We start from the raw sequence: 21590 nt of genomic DNA on the forward strand, positions 1-21590 counted from the left end.
TCTTTTGAGGGTGATGAAAATATTCTAGAATCAGATAACGGTGACGGTTGTACAACCTTGTAAATATACTAAAAACCACTGAACTGTATACTTTCAAACAGTGAATTTTATGGTATGTGAATTACATCTCCATAAAAAAAAGTAATTAAAAAAAGCACATCCCTTGATGATACCAAATGACCGTAATTTTTACTAGGTTTGACAATGTCATTGTGGCTATGTAAGAAAATGCTTAGTTTTGCTTTTTAAATACACACTTGAGTTTGTAGAATTAGAATGACAGGAGATCTGGGATTTGCTTTAAAATATTGATACTTCAACAGCAACAAAAAAGATATCGATACAAGCAAGTGTGGCCAGATCTCGATCTATGGAACCTGGGGATAAGTAAGGAGGGTTCATTATGCAGTTGTCTCTAATTTTGTATACAGTTGGAATTTTTCATTAATAAATTTTATTTTCTTCTGCACACCCTTTGCCCCAGCAATTCCACCTCTGGGCTTTTAACTTACACGGTACTCACATTACTCGCATTCATGCAAATCAACAGTGGTACACACGGTACCTCACTGTAGTCTTGTTTGTGATAGCCTAGAACTAACCTAAGTGTCCAGCAGATGGGGACTGCTTCAGCAAGCTAGGGCCCTCCAATGGAATAAATACCATGCAGCTGAGAAAGACACAGAACTTGACAAGTTAGAACCTCCAGGATATATCATTAAAAGCTAAAGGCAAAGGGCAGAACAGTGTTAGAAGAACTTGTCATTAGTGCCTTAAAAAATGGGGGGAGGTAGGGCATGAAGAGAGAGGGAGGGAGGGAAGGAGGGGGAAGGAGAGAGAGAGAGAGGGAGAGATGCTTACACATGCACAGAATATCTGTTTGAAAAGAGGCCCCCAAACTCTAACCATTTAACTCTGGGAAGAGGATGTGGGTACAGATAGCTGGGAGGTGGGAGAGGGAGGGAGACTTTTGACTAGAAATCTCTGATATTATTCGAGTTTTCTACTTGGGTGCGTTGTTCCTATTTAAAAAAAAGAAAAAAAGAATTTTTAAGCCCCAAAGAAAAGCTGTTTCCTACATGTGGCCCTGTCCCCACACATCTCCCCTGGGGCTGGATTAGAAGGATCAGGTTGTCCCCTCTGTTCCCTCCCAGGGGTGGGAGGCCAGGCAGGGCTGAGGCTTCCCTGCTGGGAGAGCAGAACCGCCCTGTGGGACTGCCCAGGGCTCCCTGGAAAAGATTTCCAGACTCCTAAGCCCTGGGCTGAGGCTGGGGGAGGAGGAGATACAACACAGGAAGAACAGGAAGACTAGGAAGAGAAAGGAAAAGAGGAAGGTGGGGGGGAGGGAGAGAGGGAAGGGAAAGCCTGTGTACCTGTAAGCACACAAAGGAAGAACAGGCCTGGGCAGGGGGTGGCTGAAAATGCCATCTTCCACCTCAACTGAAGAAATAGCCACCAAGTAGCTTTATTCATAGTTGACAAAAAGTGGAAACAACCCAAATGTCCACCAATTGACAAGCGGATAAACCAGATGCGGTACATTTGTACAACAGAATATTATTCAGCCATAAAAAGGAATGAAGCACTGATCCATGCTACAACATGGATGAACCTTGGAAACAATACATGAAATGAAAGCAGCCAGAAACAAAAGACCACATCTTGCACGATTCCATTTGTACGAATGTTCAGAAAAGGCAAATCCCCAAAGACAAAGTATATTAATCGTTGCCAGGGATTAGGGGAAAATGCACAGGGTTTCCTTTTGAGTGAAATTGTTCTAGAACTAGATTGTGAGGATGGTTGCACAACTCTGTAAATGTACTAAAACCCACTGAGTTGTACGCTTAAAGGCGAGAAATTAATGGTATGCAAATATCTCAATGTTTAAAAAGAAAAAAAAAAAAAAGGAATGAAGCTCTGACACATGCTACAACATGGATGAACCTTGAAAACACACTGCATGAAAGCCAGACCCAAAAGGCCACACAGTGTAGGGTTCTATTTATAGAAAATGTCCACAACAGGGAAATTCATGAGACAGAAAGCAGGTTAGGGGTTGTCAGGGGCTGAATGGAAGGGGGAATGGGGAGCAACTGTTAAGGAGACGGGGTTTCCATTTTGGGGGATGAAAATGTTCTGGAACTAGATTGTGGGGATGGCTGCACAACTCTGCGAATGTACCAGAAAACCACTGAACTATATGCTTTAAATGGGGGAATTTTATGGTATGTGAATTATATCTCAATAAAGCTGCTCAAAATTTTAAGCAAGGAAAAACGGAAGGAAGGGAGGGAGGGAGAGAGGGAGGGAGGGAGAGAGGGAGGGAGGGAGGGAGGAAGGAACTGGTCACATGGCCCACCCCCACCCCCACCCCCACCCCCACCTGGACCATGACTCCCAACCTGCACTTACCAGGCTGCACATCCTCCCAGAATATGTTCCCTCAGCATGGCCCCCGCCCCTCAAACACACGGGGCAGCGCCGGGACCCCCGCCTCCAGCCCTGGCTGAATTTCCTGGGTGCCCTCCATGACCCAGGTGGGACACCCCCAGCACGTCCCTGGGTCATTTCCCTCTGTACCCACTACTGGCCCTGGGATGGGGGCGCCACGTGTGAGAGGTGAGTATGAAGCTTTAGCCTCTCATTCCATCCACCACACCCCGCCCCCCAACCCCACCAAAGCCAAAAATGGGCAAGAAAACACAGAAACCACAGAGGCATGTGAAATGTGCTGGGTTTATAGAATTTTCTAAGTGTGTAAAGTGCTGATTTCGGAAGCAGAAATACCTTTATACTTCAAAACACAAAACCAAGCAAACATAGAAACCTTTAGACTTCAACAAAAAGTGAAAACACACACACACATAGCAAATCAGGCCAGAGGGACCTGAGGGAACCCCCCCTCTGCCCCACCATGCTCTGCGGTGCCTTGGGAGATTAAGTTGGTTAGGAGGTGAGATTTAGGACTGTTATTTCAGCAGGGGGGACAGAAAAACCCACACAGTTCCTAAGCAATTCTTTTATGAAATAATAATCTATATTCTATAGATTATTATTGTTCTCACGTCAAGCAACCAAGCTATTGATTCCACAGAATTCCTGGGAACAGCTTTCCCAGCTCGGTTCTCTCCCTCCCACCCGACCCCCACCCAGACCCTCTCTTACAACACCCGGTGGACAATTCACCTCCCCAAAATGCTGATGAGAGGAAGCTGCTTTCCCACTGGGCAAGGAGAAAAAACCACAAAACCAAAACATGTGCATTCATTCACTCAACAAATATTCAGTGAACACCCACTATGCCCCAGGCCCTGGGAGACCCCTCATAGAGCTAAATTCTCCTGGAAGAAGCAAACCATAAATTGGTAAACAAAGTCATCTACGACGTGATATTGGCTAGTGGCAAGTGGCCAGGAGGAGCTCAAAAAGCAGGATAAGGGAATGATGGGGAAGGGGAGGCTTTACTTTTAAAACAGGGTGGTCAATACATGTGACACTGAAGCAGAGACTGAAATGAAGGGAGCCGTGCAAATAGATGCGGGAAAAGCATCCCAGGCTGAGGGAACAGTGAGTGCAAAGGCCCTAAGGCAGGAATGTGCCTGACAGGCACCAAGAACAACTAGATCACTGTGAGGTGGGGGGAGGGCGCTGGGAAGGACATCAGAGAAGTAGCTGGGGCGGGGGGAGGGGGGGCAGTAAGCATGGGAAGCCAGTAGATTTTGTCCTAAGTGTTCTAACCTTCCAGAGTTGCCCCAATGCCTCCAACGCGTTTCTGGAACTGGGCTTGGGACACATGGGGAACTGAGGTGGTACTCTCTCAGGAGTGTAGAAGTTGCCCATACGGTTCCTCACATTTCTACTTTCATTTTCAGTGCTTTTCAAATTGTGAGTTGGAAAATTTGAGCAGTGATGAAATCAGTATAGTGAGTCTCAACCATCACTGAAACAAATGAAGGAAAAAGAACAGAGTAAAATTGAAAAAACAGATTGAATGACTCAAAGGTGGTTTAGCTAAGTATTCCACAAAACTTTGTTTCGTGTGTGTGTGTGTGTGTGTGTGTGTATCCCTCCTGGATCATGGTGTGAAATATATATGTCTTATCAGAGACTGCAGGTCCAAAGGTCAGGAAAACAGCTAATCCAGATGCCTCCTCCCATAGATCTGAGACCTTCCCACTCATTCCACTGGCCACCCGGGCATCTACAAATACACACCCACTATGGTGAAGACTGCTGATGTTTCTCCCAACCATTTTCTTTCCCTGGACTATATTTCCCAGCATCCCTTGTAGCTGGGTGTGGTCACATGACTGAATTCTGGCCAACAGAATGTACTTGGAAGTGACATTCACATTCCTACTTTCCAGGCCTGGCACAAAAGACATCCCTCCACACTTTTTCATCTAAAGTGGACTCCACAGCCTTAGGGAGGGCAAAGACACTCTAGGGAAGGAGTCTGGTTCTCTCAATGAGTTCACATGAGGCTGCCCCACCAGAAACACCCTCACTGGTCTATAACATGTGTGAGAAAAATGCTTTGAAGCCATTTAGTACACTGAAGCCACTGAGAATAAAGGGCTTATTTGTTACAGCAGCTAGCATGACCTGTGCTAACTTACACCCCCCCCCCCCAAATGAAGGTTGGTTAACTCAGCAGCCCGCTGAATGAAGAATCTTTTGCTGAAGTTCCAGAGAGGAGAGGAGAGGAAACTGAGTCTCTGGACGCCTCACAGAACAGCACATGTGCCCAACTCAGAAAAGCCTAGTGAAGCATCAGGGTCACGTCCAAGGCCAGAGATTTAGCATCCACAAAATGCGTTCTAAGCCACGCCAAGTTCATATTTAGAAAAGAAACATAACCTCCATGGGAATTCCCTGGCGGTCCAGTGGTTAGGACTCAGCGCTTTCACTGCCTGGGGGGGCCCAGGTTCAACCCTTGGTCGGGGAACTAAAATCCCGCAAGCTGTGTGGCGTGGTCCAGAAAAAAAAAGAAAAGAAAAGAAACATAAGCTCAATGATGAAGGTTCCAAGTTGCATCTCAAGCCCAAGACCACACCAATAACAAAGCCCTCATTTAGAAATCACCATTACCATACACGGGGTACCGGGCTTCCATGACAACCACGCACGGTGGGTACCTCTATCCCTACCTTACCGAAGAGGAAAGCTGAAGCCTACAGCTAACCTGACGACGGGAACTGCGGTTCACCACAGGCCACCACAGTGCTTAATTCTACATGACCCTGGAGGTGGGGGCCTGGAATAGATCAATGAGGGTGAGGACGCTGCCTGCCTCATCTACCACAGTGCCCGGCACATGGCAGGAATGCAGGAAATATGTATGTTCATGTCGCATTCATGAACGAACAGCTGCTCTTCTCCCTTTCTACAGATGAGGCAATGAGGCCCAGAGAGGACAAGTCACTGACTCAAGGTTACCCAGCAAATGAGGGAACCACATTTCAGGCAAAGCTCAGACCTCCACCACCCCCAAAGCACGCACTGTGTCTCTTCTGCCAGCCTGTTCCCTAGTGTCCCTCACACTCACCCAGGGCCTGATCACACCAGCTTTTAAGCCTCGGGGCCCTTTTTCTGCTCTTCCCAACTTCCTCCCCTCTCCCCGATTAACACACTTTCTTTTGGCTCCTTCACATCCTCCCGGGTTCCTCATTCACGAAATATCCAGCCATTCAGCAATTAAGGCTTGGGATATGTGCTGCATGCCAGGCTCTGTTCTAGAAGCTGGAGGGATGCCTGTGAACAAAACAAAGATCCCTGTTCACGTGGAGCTTACATTTTTGAGGAGAGTAAGGAGGGAAACAAAGAAAGAACAATATAACAGATTATACTAAGTACTTACAAATATTTAATTTACATGTATTTAGCTTTTATTTATTGAATAAATATTTAATAGATATTAGAATATATGTCATGTATAGAATTATTTATCATATTTAAAATACAAATGTTATAAAAGATTAGGACATGTAAGATCAATATAAATGTAAAATAAATATTATGTCAGAAGTTGCTAAGTGCTGTGGAGGAAAAGCAATGAAAAAGAAGGACAAGGTATTTGTAATTTTAACTAGAGTAATAAAGGCAGGCTTGATTGAGGAGGGGAGGGAGGGAATCATGGAGCAGAGGAACAGCAAGTGCAAAGGCCCTGAGGTGGATACGTGTCTGAGTCAAGGAAGGAGGCCAGTAAGGCTGAAGCGGAGTGAGTAAGGGGGAGAGTAGTTAGTGGGAGATGAGGTTAGATAGATAGATAGAAAGCCAGGGGTCAGATCATGAACTAAAAATAATATCAGTTAAAAGGCAGAAACGACCCACGTGCCCATCACCTGAGGGGTGTAGAAACAAAATGCGGTACAGCCACACACTGGATGTATTATTCAGTCTTGGAAAGGAATGAAATTCTGATACGTGCTACATTATCGATGAACCTTGGCAACATTATGCTAAGTGAAATAACTCAGACTCAAAAGGACAAATATGGTATGATTCCATTTAAATGAGACCATACGGGACCTCCCTGGCGGTCCAGTGGATAAGACTCTGTGCTTCCACTGCAGGGGGCACGGGTTCCATCCCTGGCCAGGGACCTAAGATCCCACATGCCGCAGGGTGAAGCCAAAAGATTAAAAAAATTAAATTAAATTTAAAAAATTTTAAATGAGGTGCATAAAATAGGCAAATTCATGGAAACAGAAAGTAGATGAGAGGTTACGAGGGGCTGGTGGGAGGGGAGAACAGGGAGTTATTGTTTCATGGGTACTGAGTTTCTGTTTGGAATGACGAAAAAGTTCTGGAAATGGATACAGATGATGGCTGCACAACACCATAAACGTACGTAGTGCCACTGAACTGGACACTTAAAAATGGTGAAAATGGTCAATGTTATGGTATGCACATTTTCCCACAGTTAAAAAGCAGTAACAGGACTTCCCTGGTGGCGCAGTGGTTAAGAATCCGCCTACCAATGCAGGGGACACGGGTTTGAGCCCTGGTCCAGCAAGATCCCACATGCCGCGGAGCAACTAAGCCCGTGTGCCACAACTACTGAGCCTGTGCTCTAGAGCCCGTAAGCCACAACTACTGAGCCCGCGTGCCGCAACTACTGAAGCCCGTGCGCCTAGAGCCCGTGCTGCACAACAAGAGAAGCCACCGCCATGAGAAGCCTGTGCACCGCAACAAAGAGTAGTCCCCGCTCACCGCAACTAGAGAAAGCCCACACGCAGCAATAAAGACCCAACACAGCCAAAAATAAATGAATAAAATTAAAAATAATTTAAAAAAATATCCTAGCATTTAACTATCTAAAAAATAAAAGCAATAACAGCTAACATGTTGCATTAGATGTATCAGGCACTGTCCTCAAAGCTTTACATATGTTCATTCATTCACCCCTCCGACAACCCAATAGGGGAGGTGCCTTCTAAACCAGTGCTGCCCCCCAGAAAGGCAATGCAAGCCACATATGTCATTCGAAATTTTCTAGTGGAAAGAAGAGGTGAATTTAACGTATGTTAATTTCAAGAATACATTTTATGTAATATGATATATACAAACACGATCATTTCAACGTGTCATCAATATAAAAATAGTATTAATGGGGAACTGACTTTTTCCCCCTTCCTTCGAAGCCTTTGAAATCCAGTGTGTTGTTTTTTTTTTTTAACACTGACACTCACCCAGTGGTTAGTGCATTGGTGAGCAGAGTTCTTGGGCAGCACGGGAGGGCTCTGAGCAGAGAAGGGCCATAAGCTGACTCAGGTTACAACAGGGTCTGGTTGGCTGAGTGAGGGAAATAGCCGGTGGGGGGCAGGGGATGGAGGGAGCCCCAGGAGGAGGAGACTGAGATGGTCCAGGCAGGAGGTGATGGTGGCTGGACCGGGGTGGGCGCAGCGGGGGTGGGGAGACAGGCCAGACGGTGGAGATCTTCCACAGGCAGAGCTCACAGGCTACACTGCTGGACTGACGGGGTGCAGAAGACAGAAGGATAAGGGGCATCCACACAGCAATGTGACTAAAAAGGGCTTAAGATGGTAAGTTTTATGTCATGCGTTGTTTATCACAATAAGAAAAATTAAAATTGGGAGTTCCCTGGAGGTCCAGTGGTTAGGACTCAGCGTTTTCACTGCTGCAGCCTGGGTCTGATCCCAGGTTGGGGAACTAAGATCCCGCAAGCTGAGCAGCAGCCATAAATAAATAAATAAATAAATAAATAAATAAAATTTAAAAAGAGAGAGAAAAAAAAAGAGTCAAGGATGATGTCAAAGTACCTGACCCAGGCCACTGGGAGAATGGACCGAGATGGTGACAAACTGGAGGGGGCAGGCTTTACTTTTGCTTGTTTGCTTGGGGGGTGGGGTTGAGGGGTCCGATGTGTTAAGTTTGAGGTGCCTCTGAAACAACCCAGTGGAGGAGGGCTCGGTAGAGCGGGACAGGCTGGAGACAAAAGTGAATAAAATCTGCCCTTAATTCCTCTCCTGCCCATTTCCAGGGCCTGGCTTCTCTCTTGGTTCCCTTGACACAGTGTCCAGCTGCGCAGGAGCATCCTGTCACAGGGCAGGCCCCAGTCTGGCCCATCATCACGTGCCCCCTTCCTCCCTCATCACCAGTCACAGCGCAACACAGCCTCCAGGCTCCCAGCTTTCAGGGAACAGGCTTCCAGAAGCCTCCCTGCCCACTCCTACCACCCACCCGGCTTCCTGGCCTTTGGAGCCCATGAAGGCCCGATGCGGCGGCTCGTTCTGCATCGTCTAGCAAGGAGCGCGGAATCTGAATAGTAAACACCATCCAACGTCGCCAAACAGTACAGGCAACACGCACCCTGGGGGGTGGGCAAGCGCGAGACAGAATATATATTCTAAGGGGTCCAAGAGCCTTTATTCGAAACCTTTGAGGGGAGATGCTTTCCGAAAAGCAGATTGTTTTCCAGACTTTGCCAGGTGCTGGGATGCGCACCTGTCTATGGCGGAACACCCACAACCAGCTCTGAGACGCCACCCAGTAATCAAACACTAATATTTCTGCAGCCAAATGTATGAATATTCACATGGAGAGCAAAGACAGACTACGAATAGCTTGGCTTTGGGTCAGGTCCTGCTGCCTGTTGAGTCACAGCGGGCGAGCTGCCGATATCATCACTGATGGAGGTGGTGTCACTGTGATAGCACGCCTTGCTCGCTGGTTGATCTAAGAAGGGAAGAGTCTTTGTGCTAAGCCCAAGGCTCCCCCAAGGCCTGGAAGCGGGGAGCCCCTGAGCTCAGGTCAGACACACCTGGCTTCAAATCCCTGCTCTGCAATTTCCTGACCCTGAGCAACTGACCTCACTTCTCCAGGGGTCTCAGTCCTGGGGGGGCGGGTCTGGAAGGATCTGGCTGTTGCCTATAAGCCTTAAATCAACAACAATGACAACAGCAGCAGCAGCAATAATAATAATAGTGGCTAACCTTCATGGAACCCTACTCTGGTCCAGGAGGCCCCTGCGCTCCATGTGGTGACCGTCTCATTGCCTGACCCTCATCACTCTCCTGAGAAGCAGCTTCTAATGTTATGTATACTCTTTTAACAGAGGCCTGGCGCAGCTGGCCTGAAGAAGGAGACAGCTGGGGCTCCAAGTCCAAGTCTATCTGGCACAGGGCCTAAACATGTCCAAAGCATGGATCATGCCTGTCCCTAGGTCAGGCTGCCCCGTCCCTGATACAGATCCCCTCCAAGGGGGGATAAGTTAGCCAAACAACAACCATGTGCTATCTGCTTCCTGCTGAACCCTCCCAGAGAAGCCCCAAGGGGGAGGTGCTATTATTTTACTCCTTAGCTGTACCTCGATATGTCCCACATGGATGGGGGGCCAACACACGCAGTCTCCAGGCCAATACACTCCACTTCTTGGTCCAGCCAGAGCTCACAGCAGGGCTGTGCCAGGCCACCTTCTGCCACCTAGAATAGCCTCTGGCCTCTCCTTTTTTGGTTCCTCTGAAAGCTTCACCTTCCTTTGAGCTCAGAGGCCACTCCAGAGACTGCCCTGCGTTTCCAGGACCAAGAGTTATTTAAGTAGCAGGACTTGGGCTGATTCTCGCCAGCATCTCTAGGGCCTGGCACCAAGCAGTCACTCGGTAAATTCTGGCTGCTCTTTGCAAGGGATGAGAACAGTGAGGCCTTTCTCGAATGCCATTTGCCAGGGCCTCCTCAAACCTCAGCACACGCTTCCCTTTGCCTTAGCAAGTCCTCTTCCAGGAATCTGGCCAGTAGAAACGCTCCTGCACAAGCAACTGCAGGTGTGGATACAAAACTGCCAGGTCGGGTCACTCCCCTGCTCAAAAGCCTGCCATGGCTCCCATCTCACTCAGGATCAGAGCCCAGGTCCTGGTCAAAGATGCAGAATGGAAACTCTAGGGTAATAAAGAGGTAGCATGAATCAGCTCCTAATGGAGATAAGATGGAAGGCCAAATTACTCAATTAATCTAAAGGAGGCAGGAAACGAGAGAATAAGGAACAAAGAACACCAGAGATAAACCAAAAATGAACAGTAAGACAGAAGATTTCAATGCAGCCACATCAGTAATGAGGGCAAATACGAATGGTCTAACCCTGCACCGTCCACTCAGAGAGGCCTCGTGTGACTGCCCAGCCCTGGGAACGGAGCTAGTCCAATAAGATGTTCTGAGTGGAAAATACACACTGGATTTCAAAAACTCAGTGCGGGGTGGAAGGCGGAAAACACTGTACAACACGTGTTGGCGACGATGTGGAGAAATCGGAACCCTTGTGCATTACTCGTGGCAATGTGAAATGGTGCAGCCACCGTGGACAACAGTGATTCCTCAAAAAGTTAAAAAGAGAATTACCAGATGACGAAGCGACTCCATTCCTAGGTGTATATCCAAAAGCACTGAAGGCAGACTCAGATTCTTGTATGCCAATGTTTATAGCAGCGCTATTCACAATATCCAAAAGGTGGAAATAACCCAAGTGTCTGTCTATTATTGGATGGATAAACACAGTGTGGTCTATTCAGACAATGGAATAGTATTCGGCCTTAAAAAGGAAGGAAATTCTGATAGATGCTACGAATGTGATGACTATCCTTGAAGACATTACGGTAAGTGAAATAAGCCAGACACAGAAGGATAAATACTGTATGATTCCACTTATATGAGGAAGAAGTGGTCAAATTAATAGAGAAAGAAAGTAGAATGGAGGTTACCAGTAGGTGGTGGGAGAGGGGGATGGGGAATTATTGTTTAAGGGGCACAGAGTTTCTGTCTGGAAGGATGAACAAGTTCTGGAAATGGAGAGCGGTGACGGTACACAACATTGCAAATATACATAATGCCACTGAATTGTGCACCTAAGAATGGTGAAAATGGGAAATTTTATGTCACGTGCATTTTACCACAATAAAAAAGACTGTAAAATATCTCATTAGTGACTTCTAGACTGATTACGTGTTGAAATAATAGTATTCTGTATATAACAGGTTGCATAAAATATATTCACATTAATTTTCCCTATTTCTTTCTCCTGTGGCTACTAGAAAATTTTAAGTAACGTATAAGTGGCTAGGATTTTCTTACTGGACAGCACTGGTCTCGACATTCCAATCATCAAAAGGATATAGACTATTTGCTGTCTGCAAGAGACACACTTTAAATGTAAGCACACTTTAAATATAAAGACATATATAGGCTCACAGTAAAAGTTGGAACCAAAAAAAAAAAAAATCCATAGAGCAGAGGTTAAATAAATTATGGACTACTACTCCTCCTTTAGTTTGCTAAAAGAACGGGTTCTGGGGGGAGGGGTGGGGGACGGACGAATTGGGAGTTTGGGATTAGCAGATGCAAACTATTATATACAGAATGGATAAACAACAAGGTCCTGGGACTTCCCCGGCAGTCCAGTGGTTAAGACTCTGTGCTTCCAATGCAGGGGATGTGGGTTTGATCCCGGGTTGGGGAACTAAGATCCCACGTGCGGCACAGTGCAGCCAAAAAAAAAAAAAACCTTAAAAAACAAAAGAACAAACAAACAAAAACAACAACAACAACAAAAAAAGCTCTTGGGGACTTCCCTAGTGGTCCAGTGGTTAAGAATCTGCTGTCCAGTGCAGAGGACGTGGGTTCAATCCCTGGTCAGGGAGCTAGGATCCCACATGCCTTGGGGCAACTAAGCCCGCACACCACACCTAAGCCCGCGTGCGCCGCAACTACTGAGCCCACGTGCTCTGGAGCCCGCGTGCCACAACTGGAGAGAGAAGCCCATGCACCACAGTGAAGATCTCATGTGCCACAACTAAGACCCGAGAAAGACAAAAATAAATAAATTAATTAATTAAATAAATATTTTAAAAAAAACAAGGTCCTACTGTATAGCACAGGGAACTGTATTCAATATTCTGTAATAAACCGCAATGGAAAAGACTATGAAAAAGAATGTAAATATATATGTATAACTGAATCACTTTGCTGTACAGCAGAAATTAACACAACATTGTAAATCAACTATACTTCAATTAAAAAAAAAAGAGTGGAGCTCTAGATTGCTGCCATGGAAATAATTCTAAGACATTTGTTCAAGTTAAAAAGCAAGGTGTAGAATAATTCATATGGTACGTGTGAGCAAGAGGAAAAAAATGTATGCACAGAATAGAGGGGTAGAAAGAATGCACCCAAACTCCTCACATAGGGCTCCTCTGGAGAGGGCAGGACAAGGGGACAGTGAAAAGACTTTCATAGTGTTATATATGACTTTTTTCCGTGTTGAATTAATTCATACAGATCTGCCCTCAAACTGGCAAACCCCAAAGAGTTAAGGAATCTGATCTTAGCCTCCGCATCCAGTGCAGGGCCCTTGAAGCAACTCGGAAATCGTCCGGAAACCACTCTACCCCTTGCTACTCAAAGGAGCGGCCTCAGTGTCCCCTGGGAGCCTGCTAGAAATGCAGAGTCTCAGGCCTGCCACAGACCCGCTGAATCAGACCCCGCATTTGAACAGGCTCCCCAAGGGATTCGTGTGCACGTTCAAGTTTGAGAAACTGTTGCTCTGCAACACAGCCCAATCTGTCTGCACAGACTCAGTAGGTACAGACTAAAGGCTGGTCAGTGATAATAACAGCAGCCAGCACTTACAACGGGCTTATTAAGTGACAGGTGGTACCTTATCTCAATGAAACGCCACAGACATCCCACCATGTCCCAGATCATCTCGATCTACAACCCCATATCTGCAATTCCAACCTCCAAAAATCTCTAAAAACCATCCCTTTGTTTTCCCCTTTACTCATTGTGGGGCATAAGCTAACCTGCAATGACTATCCTTATGTATCCTTCTTAGTGTAGAACAGCCACAGATATATTAGCAGCAGGAATAGTATTTGCTGCAGAAATCTTTAGCCTATTTGGGGAAGGGGAGCTGCCCTGCCTGGCTGAGGGCTGTTCCACCTCACTGCAGCCTGCGCTGTGGTCTGAAATATTCTGAATGTTGACACACCTCGGAAGCTGCTTACTGCCATAAATTTGCAGCACATCTGTTGACATGTGACGTCATCTATGAAACCTCCGAGAGGAAGGCATCAGGCCCCCCCCCTCGTTGATGGGGAAACTGAGGCTGCGAGAGGTGGTGGGCCCCTGCTCCAAGTCCCACAGCTGCCTCCAGGCCAGATCTGCCTCCGGGGTCCTGACCCCTTCCTTGCAGATCTCCCTGTCAGTCACCCACCGGGGTTCCCTCACAAACTCACAAACACATCCGAGGAAGCTGGGGGCGCCACAGTTATGTTAATGAAGACACCACGGAGGGTAAAAAGGGAAAGAGGAGGGTGGGACAGCACCCTGCTGAGCCGGGGCCTCCACTGGCTAAGCTGAGACCCAAGCTGGATCCCAGGGCAAAAAGCAGAGTGGAGGGGGCGGGGCAAAGGCAACTTCCTGACTGTGGGCTTTCAGTCCTGGTCCCTGTAACAAGCAAACAGTGAGGCTTTATGGCTAAAAGCCTGGGCTTTGGGGCCAGACTGCGACCCCCAGGGTGGGGTGGGGGATCCCCAGTATACCCTTTAGCAGATGTGTGACTCTGGGCAAGTCACTTAACCGCCCAGTGCCTCAGTTTCCTCATCTGTAAAATGGGGATGCTCACTGCACCTACCTCCTAAGGTCCTAACGTGAGTAACGGAGTCAGGACTTGTGAGGGCCCTAGACTGGTGCCCATGGCCGTGTGGGCTGTTATTATTATTGTTGCTACGGTCATGAGCTGTGGAAAGCTCCTAACTGGATCCACAACACCCCTGAAATCCTCCGCCAAAGGTTGCGATGTAGAGTCAAGCATGCGTTTTTCTGGGGGAAAGGTCGGAGGCCTCCGAGCAGGTTCCCCAAAGGACCTCAGCCCTCCTTCCCCCACACTAAGGACCACCTCGTGCTCTTAAGACCTTGTCCTGGAAAAGATAAAAGGCGGCTGCCTCTCCCAGCTGGGGCAGGACAGCCAAAGCTCTCGCCCTCCCAACAGCTGGCAATACCACCGGCCTCCCCCTCTCCCGCCCCCCACCTCCTGCCACCCCCTCCTGTCTCCAAGCAGCTTTGCACTGGCCTCCTGAACTCCTTCCCAACTGCACAAACATCTTTCTTCTAGCTTCACACCCCTCTCTTCCTCACCTCCTGACCTGTAAGGAAGCTTCACTCTTGAGACCAACCCAGCACCCCCCCTCCTCCCTCTTCTTCTAGAATCTTCCTTCGCTCCTTTCCTTTTCTCTAAGCCTGCTCAGATCCTAAAACTCTCTAAGCCTGGTCCCTCACTCATGCAGTGAATACTGAGTCTGGACGCATTCCCAGTCAGGTCCGGGGGATGAATCCTCACACAGAAGCAAACTGCGTGACATGGAGAAAGTTGGACAGGGTCGTCAAGGAAGGCTTCCCAGAGGAGGCTGTATTTAAGCAGAGGCCTGCAGGACAGGACGAGGAGCCCAGAGACAGGAAGGAATGGGAGAAGATCACGGCAAGTAGAGGCAAGGGCAAAGGTGGGGAGGCAGGAACAAGCTGGGTGTGGGAAGAAAGCAAGGTGAAAGGGCAGGAGATGAGGTCAGGGAGATAAGCCCAGGCCAGACTAATGGGGCTCTGTGGGGGGAGGTGAGATTAGACTTTCACCTGAGGGCACTAGGGAGCCATAAAGGGTAGCAAGATTTTTTTTTCAATCTCTGGCTGCAAAGAACTCCATCTGCCTGCCTTCCGTCCGTCCATCTGTCCATCCATCCATCCATCCATCCATCCACAAAGCCATCCTTCTCTCATGACTCCTCACCATATTCCAGTCTGGCTTCCACCCCTACATACCCATCAAACCCAGGAAACCTTTGCTTCCACAACAGCCTCATCCAACCCAGGAAGCCTGTCCTCAGGTCCATGGAAGTTAAACCTTTCTAAAAACTCTCCCCCTTTGTTCCTGAGACGCTGATCCTGCCTTATCCTGCTCCTCCTCCCTTTCTCTGTTTTGGCCAAAGAAGCTCCCACCCCTCCCTACACGTGGGTGGCCCGCCTAAGTTGACTCTCCACCCTCTCCTGTCCTCTCCCTGGGGAATCATCCCCATCCCTGGGACTTCAGTGATCACTCCATGTCACCGTCTCTCACTCATGATGCCCCCAGTTCATTCATTCATTCCGTCTGCACCTCACCACCAGCCGAGAGGGTGCTGGAGCTTTACTCTCTGGGGTTTGTGTTCCCCAAACTATAGACACCACTACAGCATCTCAAGAAAGGGCACCTGCATTCACTCAGTTGCTCAGGCCAGTGACTTTGGATCATCCTGGACTCCCTCCTTCCCTTACCTCCCATCAACAAAACCAAAGCACCCCAGATCTCAGCCCCAGTGTCCTGGGTCCTCTTTCCCCGTGAAGCTTCAACTGGCCTTTGTGCAAAGCATCCCAGGTTTCTCTCTGCTAGAAATGGCATGGAGCCCAAAGCCTGCCCCCAGAAGCCCTCTCCTCCAGGAAGCCTGCCCTGATGCACCAACATACCCCAGAAGCAATGCCTCCTCCTGGCCTCCACCAGCCCAGCTGACACTCCTGAGACACTGATCTCACCTTGCAGGGAGGATGGTGTGTTTTGGGTTTACCCCCCTCCCCTGTCCCGAGTGCAGAGCTCTGAGGCCCGGCACAAGGGAGGCCTGCTATGTGGGTCTGAATTAACCAGTACGATGCGCCTGGATTCAAATCCCTGCTCTGCCAGCAGCTAGCTGTGTAACCTTGGACAAGGCACTTCACCTCTCACTGTAACTGGGAAAGGAAGGCAACCCGGGGGTCTGGCCCTGGGGAAAATTCTAAGCAAACCGTGAAAACTGCACCGCACAGAGTCCCACGGCAAGGAGAAGCAACAGACAAGATGCACAAGTAGCAACACAGGAGGCCTGAGAGCGGGTGTTCGGCGAAAAAGACTCAGAAAGAGAAATACAGCAGGATCCTCTGTAGAAAGCAAAAATCCACCACACAAAGCAAACAATTTGCCAGGGCACAGAACAATTTGCCAGGGCACTGGGCCAGGGAAGGGAATGGGAATACAAGGGAATCTTATACAGATATATATATATATATATATATATATGCATTTGCATATATGTGTATATAATATATACATTTACTATATGCCTATTATACTGCTAAGTTTAAATTTACTACTAAATTATTACATAAAGTATAATAATATGTAACATATATTAATGTATGTGTGTGGGTATATATATTTTACTGTTCATTTGCTTAAAGCAGACTTCTGTTAGGAACTCCCTTAAATAAATCTCCCTATTCTGCTACAGAGTCTGGCCGGGGGCTCTTCAGGTCCAGAAGTTGGCTCAGTGTCCCCGTGACCAATGCAGACACGGCTCCCTGCCCCTTAAAGGTCGCAAAGAAAAAATAGGACTGTGGAAGGGGGATGGGCTCGGGGACGGGCAAGGGCTGGGCAGATGTCAGGGAATTCTGCTGGTCCAGCTAAGGAGACAGAAATCTGACAAAGGAAAACAGCTCCTCACGGAACAGCTTTGAGACTTTAGGTGGCAAAGCACAGGCAGCCCGGAAGGGCCACGGAAACCAGAGGCAAAGACGGAGCAGAAGTTTCCCGGACATTTTTATCAACTTCGAGACCTGAGTCTTTGCCCATTTTAGCATCTCTGTAAGAGGAGGCGTAACTTACAGCAAATGGCTTGTGTGAACACAGCATGTGTGGCTTCCAGTCCTGGCTGAACTGAGGAGGGCAGCACCTGAGCGCCCCCCTCCAGCCTCAGTCTCCCTGATGAGCAGTGGGCAGTCCTGACCTGTCCCATGGGCCCTGATTCACTCCGTCTCTGAAGACACTTAGGGAGCGAGTACTGGGCAGTGGGGAGGTGGCTAGGGCAGGATGGGCAATGTCCATGGACCAAGTGTCAAGTGCAGTTGGGAGACCCATGGCTGCCTGTCCTGGGTGAGGGGCCTGCCGGTGGAGCTTTGCCACTGCAGGCAGAGCCCTGCAGCTTTGAGGGCTGGGCTTCCTGAGCCAAGGAACCACTCAGGGGTCGGGCTTGATAAAAGTGGTGGGGGGATGGGCCCGGGGGGGCGGGCAATGAAGGCAGCTGAGCCTGGCTGGGGGCCTCTCGGGCCCTACCTACCAGGACTCCCAGGAGATGCATGGCACCCCTAAATTGGCATTTTTGGTGCTTTGGAAGCAGGTGGGTCACACTTTTTTTTTTTTTTTTTTTTTTTTTTTTTTGCGGTACGCGGGCCTCTCACTGTTGTGGCCTTTCCCATTGCGGAGCACAGGCTCCAGACGCGCAGGCTCAGCAGCCAAGGCTCACGGGCCTAGCCGCTCTGCGGCATGTGGGATCTTCCCAGACCGGGGCACGAACCCGTGTCCCCTGCATCGGCAGGCGGACTCTCAACCACTGCGCCACCAGGGAAGCCCAGGGTCACACTTTTTAAGAAACAGAATAGCGACCGCAATCACAGGCTCTCTGCTCCCTTTCTCCATGCCTGTGACATGTCCATCCTTCAGTCAGTCAGTGAGTCAGGCAACAAACATTACAGGATTCCTACTGCACACCAGGAGCTGAGAACACGGGGCACATCATTTCCCTCCTTCTGTAGTTTATAGAATCTAGTGAGAAAGCCAGGCCTAAAGAAAAGCTCATGGGATACCTACATCCCAATGGGGCTACGAGGGGTGGAGCAGTGAAATGGGAGAGCTTCCCTAGGCTGGAGGCTGAGGCTGGGAAGGGCACCCAGGGGAGGGGCAAATGGGATGATGAGACTTCAAGGGGGGGCGGGGGGGCAGATTTCTCTCTCCCGAGAGAAAGGAGGTAAAGCCTTCCCAAGGACTCCTGCTTAGTGATAGAAAGGCTAAATCTCAAAACAGTGATGCTGAGCTGAGGTGCTCAACCCAAAGGACCACACAGGTCTGCGAGATTCAAGAAGAGGCAAGGCAGGTCCACAACAGGATAAACGAGCAGCGGGCCAGTGACCCGCTGCTCTGGGAGGGGGTGTTGACGGTGAAGGGGCACAAAGGAACTTTTTGGCTGCGATGCGAATGCTCTGGATCTCGATGGGGTGTGGATTACACACGCTGCTATGGTTTGGCAAGACTCATGGAGAAGCACCCTTAATCTGTGTAGTTCATTGTATGCCAATTATACTCAATGAGAGGATGGGGGAGAAATACATACACACATACACACACACACACACAAAACTTTCTGTGAAAGGGTATGCATGGGGGCTTCCCTGGTGGCGCAGTGGTTGAGAGTCTGCCTGCCGATGCAGGGGATGCGGGTTCATGCCCAGGTCCGGGAGGATCCCATGTGCCACGGAGCGGCTGGGCCTGTGAGCCATGGCTGCTGGGCCTGCACGTCCGGAGCATGTGCTCCGCAACGGGAGAGGCCACAGCAGTGAGAGGCCCATGTACCGCCAAAAAAAAAAAAAAGGGGGGGGGCGATTCATGTCCACAAAAGCGGGAGGGCACTGGGCATGTTCTGGGGAGAGAAGTGAGGCCACTGTGGCCAGAACCTGCTAGGCCGAGGGGAGCCTGGCCTGAGAGGGTAAAGAGCTGAGAACTCTTCCGGGGGCCCCCCGTCACCTAGCCTGGAGGGCTTGGTGTTCGAAGATGGGTGAGGTGCCTTGAAGGACAGGAGGGACCCTGAAGGACAGGAGGGAGGTTACAATCTAGCCAACTGCCACAATCATCCCATGAGCATCTGTGAGCAACAGCCTGCCCAGTACCACATAGTGGACGAGAGGCAGGGCGGCATCCATCCTCTGGAAAGGGGGCTCCAGGCACCTTTGATCTGCAGGTGTCCTGGAGAAATGGACCGCCCTTCACCTCCAAGCTGCGGAGGCCACCGGGGCTCCCTCCAGGGCCCCAGGGGTCATTAACGAGGGTCCCACAGCCATAGAGATGGTCCTCCCTCACTCTGCACCCAAGGCTGCCAGGATGGGACATAGGGGACACAGGAGGCTGGGGGAGGGGGTGGTTTCCTAGAAGCCAACAGCCCCCTCCAGCCCCTCGAAGGACAAGAAACACTTTGAAGGAGAATTATAGAGGATGGAGTGAGCAAAAGCGGGGGATTAAGGCAGCCAGGCCTGGTCAGGGGCTCCAGGGATATAACCCTTCCTCTGACCCTCTTACCCCTGGAAGGAGCGTTTGGTTACAGCCTCCACGGAAGTGATAACTAACTACAGTGACAATGGTGACTGCTACCTTCTGCAGAGCGCTTACTCTGAGCCAGGCACTTGCAAAACACTTTTCCACTCAGGACCTGATTTAACTGATGCAAAAGCTCTTGAAAGAAGCATCGATTTATTATTCCTGTACTTCTGGTTCTCTAATCTGGAATTAGAGAAAGGAAGTAACTTGCCCCCAAGTCACAAGGTTAGAAGGGGCAGAAAGAGGACTCGAACCTGGGCGGCTGACCCAGTAACCCCTCACTGCCGGGGTCATCTGTCCATCCCCCTGCCACTGGCCCACCTTCTCTGACTGTGATTTCTGCACAGAATATCAGAACCCACATCCAGGCATAAATTCTCAAGCCCGTGTGATCAGAAACAGCCACCAAGGTGCAAAGCCTGGGCTGGCCAAGACAGGATGGGAACACAGATCAAGGACAACCTGACCAAAGTTTACTGCCTGCAGCCTCGATTTCCCCAATCTATGAAATGGGCCTAATGTCTCTTCCAGCACAGAACAGGATAGAACCCGGAGGTGATGAAACAGATTCTGGATACCAAAAATAATAACACCATTAGTAACGATAATGATACAATTGAACTGATATGCTATCTGGAATTTGCTTAGATGTACTCCAGCAGAAAAGGGAAAAGAAAGTGCAGGGTGGCGCGGGGGGTGGGGGGGGGTGGGAGGAGGGATCAGCAGAAAATTGGTGAAGCTGGCGATGGGTACGCAGGGGTTGATTATTTTATTCGCTCAACTCTTGGTAGGTACTTTAAAATTTCCATGATAAAAAATTAAAATAATAACAAGCAAAGTGAATTTTCACCGCACTCCTGCAAGCCGGGGCCTGTCTTAAAAGCTTTCTACATCTTCACTCATTTAAGCTTCACAAAGACCCCATGAGTTCTGTTACAGATGAGGAAACTGAGGCCCAAAGGGTATTTGATTGCCTTGGAACCTTCCCTCTGATTAAAATGCCAACATTGACTGCCCGGGGTTTTAGGGGAAGGAGGCAAGGACGCAGGTATCTAATTCCACAGGAGATTTCTCTCCATCATCATCATCATCATCATCACCACCATCATGACCATCATCACCACCAACACCATCACCATTACCACCACCACCATCACAGCCACTGACATTTTCTGAGCACTTGTGATATGTCAGGCACTGTGTTAAGCACTGAACATCCGTGAGCACACAGGTAGGTCTCCCATCACAGCCATTCTTCCAGATGAGGAAAGCGAGACCCAGAGCAGGACAGCCCTGTCTGTCCCCAGGGCCATGCCGCCGCAGCAGCCTGCCCTGTGCCCTCCGCTGCTGTGCGGTTTAGAATGCCAACAGTGTTCCCTATGTGCCTTTCAGGAAGACAATGGAGAGCTTTCAGAGTGGCGAAGTCAGCGTGGGGCCCACAGGAGAACAGTAACCATAGTGAACATAACAGCAACATCAGATGCTCCTTCCCGAACAGCTACTGCACGCCCGGCTGGGGAGGGCAGTGCCTCCTTCGGCCCTCACAGCCCACCTGCCAGGGAGCCATCATGGGCCCATTTTACAGACAAGGAAATCGAGACCCAGAAAAGGATCGCTTGCCCAAGGTCACGCTGCAGGTAAGTGCAAAAGCCAGCATTCCCTCCCCTGCCTGCCAGTAAGGGGGTTCACAGCCCAGAACTAAGGGGCTCCTCACCCCAGGAGACAGAACTGCCATAGAATGACAGATGACACCTCCACCGAATGACTCAGCTAGGCTACCCATGCACCTTGATGGGTATTATTTAATCCTCACGACAACCTTTCCAAAAGTAGGTACTGAGGTGAACCCATTTAACAGAGGGGACAAGTGAGGCCCAGAGCCAGCAAGCCCCCTGCCTGCATCCATTCAGCCAGCAAGCGGCAGAGCCGGGATTCG

General features: G+C 49.2%; 1 protein-coding gene across 1 annotated transcript in view; it reads right to left on the reverse strand.

Annotated features, from left to right (window-relative positions):
- LOC308606359 (dynein regulatory complex subunit 4-like) overlaps positions 1-21590 on the reverse strand; it is a 70705-nt gene that overhangs the window by 42556 nt on the left and 6559 nt on the right. The window contains exon 2 of the mRNA XM_081217129.1: positions 3742-3943. Coding sequence (XP_081073255.1) covers positions 3742-3843 — 102 coding nt within the window. The 5' untranslated portion in view covers positions 3844-3943. The remainder of the gene's footprint in view (positions 1-3741; positions 3944-21590) is intronic.

This window comes from Mesoplodon bidens (genome assembly GCF_964165515.1).
Source record: "Mesoplodon bidens genome assembly, chromosome: 18".
Lineage (NCBI taxonomy): Eukaryota > Metazoa > Chordata > Mammalia > Artiodactyla > Ziphiidae > Mesoplodon > Mesoplodon bidens.